General features: G+C 43.3%; 1 protein-coding gene across 1 annotated transcript in view; it reads right to left on the bottom strand.

The window, feature by feature from the left end:
- MAML2 (mastermind like transcriptional coactivator 2) overlaps positions 1-15,571 on the bottom strand; it is a 283,184-nt gene that overhangs the window by 35,438 nt on the left and 232,175 nt on the right. The window contains 1 exon segment of the mRNA XM_077805571.1: positions 2,294-2,327. Coding sequence (XP_077661697.1) covers positions 2,294-2,327 — 34 coding nt within the window.

The following is a 15,571-nucleotide window of genomic DNA, read 5'->3' on the forward strand; positions in this document are numbered from 1 at the left end:
AATCTGGATTGGCATCAACAACGATTGAAAAATACTTGGCATTTCAAATCTCATCAAGAATTGTCTTTTGTACGAATGACCCACATAGCTCAATAAACTCGTTTTGTATGCATGTGGAGAGATAATGGACTTGCATGTGCTTTTGACTCTCCTGAGATTCTTGAACACGTTTAACATGCTCTGATAAAAGTGGGTCATATTTGCTGAGGAGCTCAACTATGCCTAGAAAGTTTCCATTTGCATGATCACCAATAAGTTGACTGGAACCAAAGAAAGCCAATCCCTGCTTAGAAAGAAAAAGGATGACATTCAGGATGTGCTCAAGAAGTTTTTTCCAGTTATTAGTTTCTGTAGAGAGTTCAGTCTAGAGTAAATTCTCAACTGAACTTTCAGCTGATGCTGCCCTACAGGCTGATTTCCATGCAACATAGTTTTCTTTGTGTGATGTTGAACTCTCATGTGATGATATTTTGTCTTTCAACTTCCTCCAGCCTCTGTTGATGCTCCATCCTGATTGATCAGAAAGAACTGATGCATTTGCAGCACTTTTGTTCAAAATGGAGCAGGGTGCACAGTACGGAGATTATTCTTCTGTACTCCAGCATAACCAGTCTCTTGTGCAGGTCTTACCATTTGGAAGAGTTTTAGTCAGCAGATGAGTAGGGAAAGCATGATTATCAGCATCTCATGGAATGTTACTTGGAATTTCAAAATAACTAATTTGAAGAAAAGATTACATTTGGGCAGCATTGCTCTTGTCAATAATTCCAACGTCAGTCACAGTCAAACCCGTAGTATTCATGAATTGCTCTTGCTGAGTAAGATCTACATCTTCCTGTTGCTGTTGAGTTTCTTGATCATACACAGGATCTTCGGCTGCATCTGTTACTGTTGGCACATCTCCTTCTTGACTCCTGTCCTCATGTTCAGGTACTGACATTAAAATATCACCTGTTGCAGTTGCAGAGTTTTCAGTATCTGTAGCATTGTTTGTTGGGTAGGGTGTTTTCTCCAGTGGTTTGAGAAATGAAGTTATTGGCTTTGAGCTCTTAGCTGCTGCTTCACTCAGTTGTTTTCACTCAGTTGTTTTCACCATCTCTTGCTTGCACCACTTTCAAATCTCCTCTTCATAGTGATCTATCTGGTCAATACGTAGCCTATCCACACTTGAAATATTTTGCTGTGAATCAAAACTCAAGCACGCAAAGTATAATATAACCGGCTAAGCTGAAGACAAAGGGATGACATATATTTAGTAAACACAGACACGGATAAAGACAGAGGGATAATGTCCAAAAATTTCAAACATGTGTCCTCACGAAACTCATTGTACAAGATTGTCCTCATAAAATTTCACCTTGAACCTGGGCCTGTAGACTATGAAAGCCTATGATGATAGCCAAGCTACCAAGCTAGGGCTCAACCAACCAATCAGTCACCTCTTTTAGCTACCATATGAAGCTAACAATGAGGAATTTTCACACATAAATCATTCCTTAGTCAACTAAATGTAAAACTCTAAATACACTAAAATGTAACAATTTTCTACCTTACAACATGCGCTTGATCCAGCACCAGCCACTAGTAGTGGTTTTTTTATATAATCAGCTGATCTGAGAGGACATGTTCATCATGGTCTAATTGTGCCATCAGAACAGATATATTTTTATTAATATTTATGAACATTTTTAACCCTTTAATATGACAAAATCTATATCAGTTAACAAAAAATTATGTCTTTTACCAAATCACATCTCTTATTTGCTTAAATTTGCAGCTCTAAGCTGACAGAGTGTGTCACATTTTGGTCTGATAGGGATTTGCATAAAAACAAGTTGTGAAACTTATCAAATGCCAAAAAATTAACAAGTGTCTAAATTTGAGGCCCCCTTTGAGCTTTAGGCCCAGGCCAAATGGCCCTCCTGGCCCTCTGATTAGCCCTGCACCTGGGAGGTGCGAGACCGGGGTTTGAGCTCCTGCTCCCAATCAGGCAGAGTGGGGACCGGAACCAAGTCTCCAACATCCTGGCTGAATGCGCTACACTCTAGTCCCCACTGGATTATAGGATATAAAAGGGAAGGGGGCACCAAAACCTCCAGTAATTATATTTTGTGTGGGGCCCAATCTATCTAGTAGGCATTCTCAGAGGCAGCCTACCAGATGAGGTCCCACATATGACACAGGCTGGGGAACGCCTACTTTGTGAAGCCCACCACGACTTAGGTGCTGGGCAGCTCAGCGCTATCAGGCCTTAGGCAGCTATGTGCATGCCCACTGGCAGAAATTTAGACACGCATAGGGGACTTTACCAGTGGAAACTTAGGTGCCTAGGGATGTTAGGTGGCATATGAGCAGGGGCTTTGAGAATTTAAATTTGGATTTAGGCACCTAAAGTAGCAATTAGGTGCCTAATCCCTTTGTGGATCTAGCCTTGTGCGTCCCCTCTGGCAGTCTGCAGCGTGCTGAACACAGACTGACTGCTTGTCTCTGCAGAGAGCAGAGTCCTTAGAGATTTAAAGAAGAAGCACACAGACAATCTATGGGCTAGATGGCCCAGCAGTTACATAGCTAAAAATATCATTGCTGATTAGCTCAATCCTAATAAAGAGGGACAATCCCCTTCACATTGACAGATATATCAGCATCTTTGGTGTCATTGGTCTTGAGTTTTGGAATACAGGGTCCCAGTCTCACTGATCTTAATTATGGGTGATTTTTAATTTCTGATAAAGAATATAATCATTGAACCGTAATAGCTTCCATTTCTGCCTTAAATTCCTTCTCTAGTCCCCAAAAGAGAAGTAAAATGTTATTCCTTATCTAAGAATTAGGTAACCCAAATGCTCTCCAGATCTGAAGCACAGCTCTGCGTGGCTCAAAAGCTTGTCCCTTCCACCAACAGAAGTTGGTCCAGTAAAAGATATTACCCTCCCTCACTTTGTCTCTCTCATATCCTGGAAGCCAACATGGCTAGAACACTGCAAATTTCATATCTAATAAGTCACTCAATCCTCAAAGATTGTTTTAAAAACATTTTATTTGGCATGGTGAAGTTCTGTAATGATGCTGGTGTGACACAAAATGTAGGAAGACTCACAGTAAATTCTGATTATGTTGAAAACTGGCTGCTCATCACTACAGTCAGAGCTACAGTCTCGCCTACTGAATAAGACACTCTTCCATGGAGGGAACATGCACAAATTAAGATACACTTGATTTTAAAATTTGCTAACAAGCGCCTTTCAGTTCCAGCCCATTTTTTAATACACTCCTGTCATAAATATAAAGGGAAGGGTAACCACCTTTCTGTATACAGAACTATAAAATCCCTCCTGGCCAGAGGCAAAACCCTTTCACCTGTAAAGGGTTAAGAAGCTAAGAACCTCACTGGCAGCTGACCAAAATGACCAATGAGGAGACAAGATACTTTCAAAGCTGGAGGGGGGTGGGAACAAAGGGTCTGTCTGTCTGTGTGATGCTTTTGCCGAAAACAGATCGGGAATGCTCTTCATAACTCCTTAAGCTAGTAAGTAATCTAGCTAGAAATGCGTTAGATTTCCTTTCGTTTAAATAAACTGGCTGGTAAAATAGCTGTGCTGAATGGAATGTATATTCCTGTTTTTGTGTCTTGTTGTTACTTAAGGTTTTGCCTAGAGGGATTCTCTATGTCTTGAATCTGATTACCCTGTAAAGTATTTACCATCCTGATTTTACAGAGATGATTCTTTTACTTTTTCTTTAATTAAAATTCTTCTTTTAAGAACCTGATTGCTTGTTCATTGTTCTTAAGATCCAAGGATTTGGGTCTGTGTTCACCTATGCAAATTGGTGAGGATTTTTATCAAGCCTTCCCCAGGAAAGGGGGTATAGGGCTTGGGGGGATATTTGGGGGGAAGACGTCTCCAAGTGGGCTCTTTCCCTGTTCTTTGTTTAACACGCTTGGTGGTGGTAGCACAGGGTTCAAGGACAAGGCAAAGTTTGTACCTTGAGGAAGTTTTTAACCTAAGCAGGTAAGAATAAGCTTAGGGGGTCTTTCATGCAGGTCCCCACATCTGTACCCTAGAGTTCAGAGTGGGGAAGGAACCTTGACAACTCCTCACTCCTGCAGATGCCATTGCATACTTAAGGAGTGTACACCTAGCCAAAAAAGTTCACTCTCCCTGGAGAAGAGTGCATTACTTTGGGAGTAAACAGGATTTATTTCAACTCTGCCTCTGCAGCAAAGGTCTGACTCAAAGCCCCCTGAAGTCAATGGGAGTCTAACTGAGCAGATCCCTAGCTCTTTCTCTCATTTCCCCATCTCTAATATGGAGATAACAATATCTCCTTTCTCCAGTCCTTCATCTGGCACGTCTATTAAGATTTTAAGCTCGCAGGGCAGAGACTCTCTCATCATTTTTATGTACTAGCACAATGGGATCCTGATCTCAGCTGGGGCCTCTAGCTGTTAATAATACATAAATAAAGAAATTAACTAAAAATAACAGTGTCAGCATGATGAAATAATATATATTGAAATTATTCTCAGTGACTCTTAACAGGTATATGCTAAACTGTACTATTATTATTTTAAATACAACGATTTCTGTATGTCCCTAAGTGGCTGGCATGCAGCCAACAATTTAATAAAGCTGAAATGCCTTCTGTCAGTCTCAGCTTCTGACTTTCCCCCCAGGTACCCTAACCCCTTGACTTTGGGCACCACAATAGATCTGCGAAACCGAGCAGATTCTTTTGAATCAAATCCATCCTGGAGAACTTGACCCCAGTTTTAGAACACTGACTAGGTTTGTTCCTGTACCGGAGTGAGGAGCCAATGTGTTTGGGAGATTTGCCAAAACACCAGTTCAGCCCAATTACCTGGGACGCATTCTGGGAAATTTCTGCCCACAAGCAAAACTTTGGCTGGTTCTCCTCACAGTAACTGATGCCTCAGCAGAAACTCTGGCTTTGCAGTTTCCCTGCTGTTTCAAAGCAGCACTCGAGTCAATGTCACATCCATGATACAACAAGGTTGAATATAAATTTTCAATATTAAACGTTGTTGATTGCAACAGCTTTTCCCCTAATATCATCCAAAATCCAACTGTAAAAAGCACATTAAGTTAACAGGCAGCTGCAATTTTATTTGATTTACCTTTCTGATATGATGGGGCCCTATCCTGCAAACTATTACACATGTATATAATTATCCTCACATTCCAGTCAATGGGACTCACAGCAGTAGAGAGGGGATTACAGTGTGTTAGGGTTTAAATCAGTAGAAGCTGGTGAAAGTCAGGACTGAATCTAGCCATGTGTCTCTAGTTGAAAGGTAGCTGGCTCTGGGTAAGAGATTCTGTCTGTCCTTAGAGAGATGAATCAGCTGCAATGAGACAGGGATGGAAAGTTCCCAAGGACATGGCAGGAGGTTGTAGAAGCACCAATAAGGATGAACCCATGGTGGGGCTACCAGAACCACGCAGGCATCTCACTGAGCTGCAGAGGAATGAGAGGAATTGGAGGGACGGCATAAAGGAAATATTATTCCCAGGCCTCCAGGGGGGCACTGGCTCTCTGGTCCCTCTCCAATAAAAATAAGGCATGTGGTGACCACCACAATCATAAAATCATAGAATATCAGGGTTGGAAGGGACCTCAGGAGGTCATCTAGTCCAACCCCCTGCTCAAAGCAGGACCTAATCCCCAACTAAATCATCCTAGCCAGGGCTTTGTCAAGTCTGACCTTAAAAACCTCTAAGGAAGAAGATTCCACCATCTCCCTAGGTAACCCATTCCAGTGCTTCACCACCTCCTAGTGAAAAAGTTTTTCCTAATATCCAAGTAGCTCAATGACAAGTAGCTCAATGTTGGGGTCCACCACCTGTGGTAGATTATATCAGCTATATCCCAGAGTGGATTACTGTATGAAAAAAGTGAGAAAGCTCTCCCGCAAAATGCCCTGTGGCCTTGGGGAAGCTGAACTGACTAGAAGCTAGGTGACCATCAGCTGTGGTCCCCTCTTCTCCATTCATTGCTGTTAATATTTCTCTGCATGTCACAACCCTTATTATTAACCAAGGCATTATGGCCCAGATTTTTAATGCATCAATGCATAGACTGACTTAAGAGCCTATGGCTCATTTTCAAAAGGGATTTAAGCACTTAGGAGTCTACATCCCATTGAGTGTCAATGGGATGAGCACATCAATGCCTAAATACTTCTGAAAATGTGGGCCCCTATACCGACTTCGGGGGAGGCCACTAGCAATTTTCTGGCTATACAGGTGAGATAACAGAGGGGCTGTATCCGGTCACTTCACGAACCGGGAACAGTACCTGGGTCTCTGCTATTGCACAGCCAAGTCTCATTCACTTGACCACACTTTCAGAATGAAGGTGCCAAATTATGTGCTTGGCTGTCCTAACTGTAACCACAAAACCACACTTTGCTTCCAGAGTCAGGACTAAAACCCAGGAATCCTGATACTCAACATTCCAGCAATGTCTAAGAAATAGTTACCATACCAGCCCCTAGCGTGACCTAGGTCAGCTCTAACTGATGCCAGCTAGAATAGTCTCCTAGGGACTACTTTGTTAACCAAAGAGCACTGAAATGCACTATGCTCTGCCCAGGTTCCCTGCAAGCAGGCCCTGGCCCAATCAAGAATGATGCCTGTGCTTGTGGGGAGGAGAGACAGAGGTGTAGAGCTCGCTATACTGTCTTTATGTCTTCTAGAGGTCCTCTATGTCTGCACTCTTGCACTACTGGAGCAGCAAAAAGGGATGGAGCTGGGGGCCAAGAACTGACCTTTCGTTTGGAATTAAGCCATGTTTAATTACCCCCCCCCAATCTGGACTGCTATTGCCTTATGGGCAGATTCCCCCTGTCAGCCCCATCTCCCCGGCCCACAGTGCCTTGTCCTGGCTGAACTGAGGACTGCTCTAACAACACAGCTCCTGAAGTGGAAATTTCCCAAGGTGGCTGATAAGCTCCAGAAAGAGAAAAGTATGAGTTGAAAAAGCTTGGACTTTAGTCCCTAAATCTTTCATCTGAGATTTTAAAAGACATTAGTCCAGGGAACAAACCTGGAGACGTAGTTAGACAGTAGAGGTGTCTTTCCGCTGCCAAGTACTTTGTAAATATTTCTTTTTGTAAATATTCTACAGCGAAAGCAGAATTCTGTGCTGAAAAGGTTTTTCCAGCCACTCCCAAGCACTAGGACAGAGAGATATCTTCTGAGCTAATACATATTTCTTCAGCAAAGAGCCGAGGAGGAGAGAGAAGTAATGACTGAATTTCTTCCCAAAGTCTGCAAAGGAGCAACAGTCCCTGTGCTTTTTAGAATGAGGAAACAATGGCAGTAAACCCCTTTTTCTTTGGGGGAGGAAGGGATGGGGCTCTGCAAGCAGATTCTTGTGAGAGCAAGAAGGTGTGAGAAAGGGTTGATACAGCGGTGCACAGACAATCCAGAAAGTTTTTGGAAAGTGTAGGGGACAATTTCCTGGTGCAAGTGCTGGAGGAACCAACTAGGGGCAGAGCTCTTCTTGACCTGCTGCTCACAAACCGGGAAGAATTAGTAGGGGAAGCAAAAGTGGATGGGAACCTGGGAGACAGTGACCATGAGATGTTGAGTTCAGGATCCTGACACAGGGAAGAAAGGAGAGCAGCAGAATACGGATCCTGGACTTCAGAAAAGCAGACTTTGACAACCTCAGGGAACTGATGGGCAGGATCCCCTGGGAGAATAACATGAGGGGGAAAGGAGTCCAGGAGAGCTGGCTGTATTTTAAAGAATCCTTATTGAGGTTACAGGGACAAACCATCCCGAATTGTAGAAAGAATAGTAAATAAGGCAGGTGATCAGCTTGGCTTAACAGTGAAATCCTTGCTGATCTTAAACACAAAAAAGAAGCTTACAAGAAGTGGAAGACTGGACAAATGACCAGGGAAGAATAATAACAATATTGTTCGGGCATGCAGGAGTGAAATCAGGAAGGCCAAATCACACCTGGAGTTGCAGCTAGCAAGAGATGTTAAGAGTAACAAGAAGGGTTTCTTCGGGTATGTTAGCAACAAGAAGAAAGTCAAGGAAAGTGTGGGCCCCTTACTGAATGAGGGAGGCAACCTAGCGACAGAGGATGTGGAAAAAGCTAATGTACTCAGTGCTTTTTTTGCCTCTGTCTTCACGAACAAGATCAGCTCCCAGACTACTGCACTGGGCAGCACAGCATGGGGAGGAGGTGACCAGCCCTCTGTGGAGAAAGAAGAGATTCGGGACTATTTAGAAAAGCTGGACGAGCACAAGTCCATGGGGCTGGATGCGCTGCATCCGAGAGTGCTAAAGGAGTGGGCGGATGTGATTGCAGACCCACTGGCCATTATATTTGAAAACTCATGGTGATCGGGGGAGGGTCCCGGACGACTGGAAAAAGGCTAATGTAGTGCCCACCTTTAAAAAAGGGAAGGAGGAGGATCCGGGGAACTACAGGCCAGTCAGCCTCACCTCAGTCCCTGGAAAAATCATGGAGCAGGTCCTCAAGGAATCAATTCTGAAGCACTTAGAGGAAAGTGACCAGGAACAGTCAGCATGGATTCACCAAGGGCAAGTCATGCCTGACTAATCTAATTGCCTTCTATGACGAGATAACTGGCTCTGTGGATGAAGGGAAAGCAGTGGACGTGTTGTTCCTTGACTTTCGCAAAGTTTTTGACACGTCTCCCACAGTATTCTTGCCAGCAAGTTAAAGAAGTATGGGCTGGATGAATGGACTATAAGGTGGATAGAAAGCTGGCTAGATTGTCGGGCTCAACGGGTAGTGATCAATGGCTCCATGTCTAGTTGGCAGCCGGTATCAAGTGGAGTGCCCCAAGGTCAGTCCTCGGGCTGGTTTTGTTCAATATCTTCATTAATGATCTGGAGGATGGTGTGGATTGCACCCTCAGCAAGTTTGCAGATGACACTAAACTGGGAGGAGAGGTAGATATGCTGGAGGGTATGGATAGGATACAGAGACAAATTAGAGGATTGGGTCAAAAGAAATCTCATGAGGTTCAACAAGGACAAGCGTAGAGTCCTGCACTTAGGATGGAAGAATCCAATGCACCGCTACAGACTAGGGACCGAATTGCCAGGCAGCAGTTCTGCAGAAAAGGACCTAGGGGTTACAGTGGACAAGAAGCTGGATATGAGTCAACAGTGTGCCCTTGTTGCCAAGAAGGCCAATGGCATTTTGGGATGTATAAGTAGGGGCATTGCCAGCAGATCGAGGGACATGCTCTTTCCCCTCTATTCGACACTGGTGAGGCCTCATGTGGAGTCCAGTTTTGGGCCCCACACTACAAGAAGGATGTAGAAAAATTGGAAAACGTCCAGCGGAGGGCAACAAAAATGATTAGGGGACTGGAACACATGACTTATGAGGAGAGGCTGTGGGAACTGGGATTGTTTAGTCTGCGGAAGAGAAGAATGAGGGGGGATTTGATAGCTGCTTTCAATTACCTGAAAGGGGGTTCCAAAGAGGATGGATCTAGACTGTTCTCAGTGGTAGCAGATGACAGAACGAGGAGTAATGGTCTCAAGTTGCAGTGGGGGAGGTTTAGGTTGGATATTAGGAAAAACTTTTTCACTAGGAGGGTGGTGAAACACTGGAATGCATTACCTAGGGAGGTGGTGGAATCGCCTTCCTTTGAAGTTTTTAAGGTCAGGCTTGACAAAGCCCTGGCTGGGATGATTTAGTTGGGGATTGGTCCTGCTTTGAGCAGGGGGTTGGACGAGATGACCTCCTGAGGTCCCTTCCAATCCTTAGATTCTATGAAAGAAGGGAGTGAAAGTGGCTGGGGGAAACTGCTGCCACACTGGGTATGAAGAGAGGAGAGGAGTAAACCTTTGACTCTGTTTTTGCAATTAAACCTTCAGAGTGATTGCTGAAAAGGACCAGGGGAAGAAGACAAGGGAGCCAAACTGAGACCTTCTGAGATGTGCTTCTGAGAACAACCTCAAAGCCCATGTTCATGAGACAAATGGTGTGGCCATCTGTGGAAAGGCTGATGTTACCTTGTAACTCTCTCTACTAACATTGGCCCCTTCTGTGCAGCAGTCAAGCAATATTTAAAGGTAATAAGTAAGTAAATAAATAAATAATACATCTTGGAAAGAAATAGGAGATTCTTCAAAAAGTAGGCCAAGAACATGACCTGGTACCTCTGAAGAAGAGATCTGAATTGAGGATTAATTCAGTATTGTTTCTATAGACTATGAAAAGGTAAATAACTATAGGTTTGTTTTCCCTAAAGAGGTGCACAGCTTCAAGGGCAGACCAGCCAGCCATCTTAGTGCCTGATGGGAGGAAAGGAAAGCCACAGGTGGCAGAGGGGTAGAGTGGAGTTGGCTATAGGTGTATGGCCTTGTATATGTAATAAATACTAAAGGATTTGATGAGCTTGAGGGTAGAAACATCCCTCTCCTTGTAGCACATCCCACCCTCTGAAGGAAGAATTCAGTGGAAATACCACAAAAGGGGAGCATCACTGAGTTGTCTTCCTCTCTTGGGTTTTTCTTTGGAAGGAAGAGAGCTTGGTGTACACAAGTGGTATTATAACTACACACTTGGAATTTATGGCTGATGTCAAGACAACTGGCATACATACCTGTGACAGAGATGTCCAAAGCAGTTGTATGAGTGTTTAAACAATTCCAACCTTTCCTATACAGTTCATTTAAAATGACTACCTGGATGATTCTATGACCAGTAATATAATGGTTATAACAAGCGACCAGAACTTGATAATTTGTCTTTTATACAGTAAGACTGTGAAGAAAACCTGGATTTGTATTGTCCCTGGCAGCTTTCATGACCAGATGTTAGGCTACATTTGAGCAGGCTTCCTTAGACATCTGAACTTTTCAGTGTTTATCTGGACTGTTTGAGACTCTCCCATCCATAGTGTTGGGACAGCAAAGGGTGCATCACATGAAGGAGGAGCGTAGTGGACTGAAAATCCATTGGAGAAGATAAAGGTACATTGATCTGTTGTGATTATCTCTGCCCCATTTGGATGGGGGCAACTTTGACATTTCTGGTTGAACATTGGCCTGCTAAACCCAGGGTTGTGAGTTCAATCCCTGAGGTGGCCATTTGGGTCAAAAATTGGGGATTGGTCCTGCTTTGAGCAGGGGGTTGGACTAGATGGCCTCCTGAGGTCCCTTCCAACCTTGATAGTCTATGATTCTATGATTCACACTGAGATGGGAGTGGACTTCACTAGTGGAACATTCCTTGAAAAATCTTCTACTTGCTGAAGGCTTTACTGTGCACCACTGACTCATCCTTGTGATGGCTCAGATGAGTAGTCCCATCGGCTCTGTGGCCCGGAGAGCTCATATGTCAATGGCACTACTCACATAAGCATTTACTACCATAAGCAAGGGTTGCACAGTGTGGATCCTTTGGATCAAAAGACATCACAAGGATCTCTCCTAGTTCTCTTATCCCCTTGTTCTCTTATCCCCTGCTGAAGGCAAGATAATCAGGTGGAATTTTGATGAGAAATTTGAAGGGCATGATTGGAGACATTATCTCTCCTAGTTATATGATGGGATCTTTAGGGAACAGAGGCAGCAAGGAGAGATCTTCAGTTAACAGAGTTGTCCCCCACTGTCATTTATCTCATGGGAACTTGAGGAAGCATGCTACAGAGTCCTATCATCCTGGACCTTTTGCTCTGCAGAGGGAGGACGTGGTGTATCTGACACTGTTACCTATTTCCTATAAAGTGTGAGGAACGCACACAGAAAACATCAGAACAAACTGGCAATGGAGGCTTGAAGGCTGAAGATGAATTTGCCACAGTATTGTCTCAGCTGCTCCCTCCTGTTAGCCATAGTGAATGCTGAGTCATGCTGAGTCTGTGGTGTTCTTTTCCAAAGAGCAGAGTCAACCTAAGAACATAAGTTTCAGGATGGAGTTGGAACAGTTTAAGAGAGAGACGCAGCGAGTTGGTAGGAAAATTGTAAAAAAATTTACTGGTTTATCCTGCCTAATTGACAGGGCAGGAAGCAGAGAGTACCACAATCTAGGTGTATTCAAAAACATTCAAAACTGCAATGATCAAAATAAAAATATTATCCAGATAAGTATTTACTCACATGTTTTCTTTGCTATAGGTTGACAATAATGACAGGAGGAGAAAAACATTCTGATACAATCACACTCTTAAAAGATTACATTAATCTTTCATATACTGCAGATACAGCCGAACAGGAAGAAAAGATTATTTAAATGGAATGTAATTTTTGCATATGTAAGTTGTTTTATTTGTGAATATTTTTTACTATACTTTTTTTGGAGAAGAAGGAAATATTGACTTACTGTGATTACCTAAAAAACTTGAATTTGAAATTTATCTCGTTTTCAAAAAAATGATCTCTCATCTGATTTAATACATCTTGCATGCCAAGTTTCCTGTTTGGAACACTTGTTTAAGATGGTGAAACTAAGGTATTTCAGTTTCTTTTTTTATCTGTTCCAACTTCAGAAAAATGCTAGTTTTGATGTATAAAATGTGCCTTCACATTCTTTTCATTCCCCCCCCCCCCGTTTTTAAGTTTATTTGACAATGAGACTGTATCAACTTTTTGTATCAACTTGTACATTCCTTCTGCTGACAAATCCATGGCGCAAGCAAACCAAGACCAGAAAAATTCAATGCTAAGCTCCGTTGGAAGAATTTAACTTTTTGCACATGCATATGTTCAAACATATTAAAAGTAAACAAAACATTCACTTACACATATTTGCTAAAAGCTGTCAATTTTTATGATAATAATAATAATAATAATAAGACAGCTGTTCAGCAATTCCTCTGACATTCCAGGTAAGATTTTAGTGCTGGAATTCTTTAATGTGTTATTTGACGTGGTTTGAGATGGGTAACGTACCTTGTTTAGTACAAGGGGGGAGAAAGTTTCACAGGATTGAGAACAGATATGTTGCTTCTGGGTTCTTAATTTGTGTAGAATTCTTCTTGCACATCCCCCAAACCCTCTGACCTTGATTATCTCCCTAAACACCCCCTCAGACATTTCTGGACTCTGACAACAAGGGTATTTTTTAGGTGCTAGAAACTAGGGGTGAGTGAAACGGAGGATATTCAGACGTGGGTAATAAATTCTGGGGGCCTTAGTGAGCCTTGAATCTCAACAGCATCCAAATCCATATATCAATCTGACCTCCCTCTTCCTCTTCTCCTCCTAACAGTCCCTGGGCTCCCCTACTGTCCATTACTTATCCAGAACCACTGGTAGATCACTAAATTTACTGGCTATTTCTCACTAGGTTCGGTTAGCAAGGAGATGGTAGTGCACAAAGAAACCTTGTGCCCCACTCCTGATGTCTCTGGTAGTAGCTAGCTTTAGTCCTCCTCCTTGGTTGTGAGGAGTCCTGGCAATTGTGCATGCTGTCACTCTAATCAACCAGTTATCTTGAGGGTGGTTAGTTCGCCTGGTCTTCCCATGTCCTGCAACAGTGGGAGGGTAAAACATTTTCCTCTTCCTGACTCTGCCTCTTGATTGTCTTTTAGCCGATTCTAAGGCCTAGATGCCCCAGAATGTTCTAGACTAATGGAAACCCCACCCATATAGACCAGCATTAGGAACATTCTGGGACTTTAATGACCAAAATGCCATTTTAAGGACCAAAGTAAATAAGAAAATTTTCAAAATCTCAAAAGAATGAAACACAGATCAGACAAGAATTCCAGATAAACTCTCTTTCTTTCTTTCTCACACACACCCTTCATAACCATCATCTCTGAACACCTCCAGACCAAAGACGTTTGTTTGAGCTTCATATATTAAAGAATCCAAAGATTCCATTACCATTAGCTGTTAATTATTGAATGCCTCCAGTGTGTTAGGTGCTGAATTATGACGGAAAACATGGCACTTACTATTTAAATTAGACCGACAACACAGTACAGACACATTTATCCATTTTGGGTGGCCACAGTTCTACTCTCTCCTCTGTCCTTTTCTGTATATCCAGTGCTCCTCTTCCCACCCTTGTTCCCAGCTCAGTTCCTTCTCTCTGTTTGCTCTTCCCCTTCCTTTGCCCCCTTCACCTCTACTGCCCAGGATGTGGTCAGCCTGAAAACCCTGCTCCCCATCAGAGCTGTGAAGAACTACACACCAGATCTCCTCCCGGCCAGCTACAGATTTCACACTTTTCAGCTGATTGGTTGCTGAGCTCCGGAGGGAGCTGCACAGAGCACACAACACAAGTGTTATTTGAGACAGAGGCACTCAACAGGCTTCTCTGGGGTCACCACATACTGGATATTCACTGAAATATAGAGAAAAACCCAGGCATTGAGAAAAAAACCTCCCTTTACCTTTTATATGTTCCCATGCACTTCTAACCAATAGGAGAACAGCGGCTCACGTGATTCCACCACACAACTGGTGTGCACACATTCTAAAATAGCATCTACCCTTCTAGTTACTCCAGCAACAACCTATGAAGCACATACTGGGCCAGATTTTCTGCCAGTGTAAATTGGCATTACTTCATTGTGCTGAACACAATGTTTTAAAAATGTATATTCTGTGGCTAGGGTTTTCAAAAGGTCTTAATATTCCCCTAACTCCACTTCCATCGAAATCAAGGGAGTTTTACCATTGATTTCAATGGGAGCAGACTAAGCCCTGGTCTATACTAGGACTTTAGGTCGAATTTAGCAGCGTTAAATTGATGTAAACCTGCACCCATCCACATAATGAAGCCCTTTATTTTGACTTAAAGGGATCTTAAAATCGATTTCCTTACTCCACCCCTGACAAGTGGATTAGCGCTTAAATTGGCCTTGCCGGGTCGAATTTGGGGTGCTGTGGACAGTATTGACCTCCGGGAGCTATCCCAGAGTGCTCCATTGTGACTGCTCTGGACAGTACTCTCAACTCAGATGCACGATTGTTTGCCGTTGCTCTGACGCAGGGAGGGGCAACTGACGACGCGGCTTACAGGGTTGGCTTACAGGGAGTTAAAATCAACAAAGAGGGTGGCTTTACATCAAGGAGTATTTCAGACAGGACTTCTTGGACAGGACTTCTTGGACAGGACTTATTGGAACAAGCAGGTTGGTCTGGCCTCTGATTGATACATGGCTAGATTTACCTCGCTGCACCTTCTCTGTGAGTGACTGCAGTGTGACCTAGACGAATGAGTCCCCTAGATGGGAGGCGGGGGCGAGGGTTGCAAATGAGTACAAAACAAATCTGGTCTATTTCTTGTTTTGATACACTCCATCTATCTTTTATATCTTTGGCTGGCAGCAGACGGTACAGAAGGACTGCATGCCATCCACATCTCATGGCTGCTCAGCAGAAGATGGTACAAGAGGACTGCTAGCAATCCGTATCGCCTGCCTGTTCACCATAAGATAGTTCAATAGGACTGACTGCAGGACTAAAGAGAATGACCAGATCAAGTCACTCCAAATTTAGTCCCTGCGCCCATGTCTGCCCAGGCGCTCCTGATCGACCTCACAGAGGCAACCAGGAGCACCTCAGACATGACGATGACAGCTACCAGT

Source organism: Eretmochelys imbricata, chromosome 1 (genome assembly GCF_965152235.1).
Source record: "Eretmochelys imbricata isolate rEreImb1 chromosome 1, rEreImb1.hap1, whole genome shotgun sequence".
Lineage (NCBI taxonomy): Eukaryota > Metazoa > Chordata > Testudines > Cheloniidae > Eretmochelys > Eretmochelys imbricata.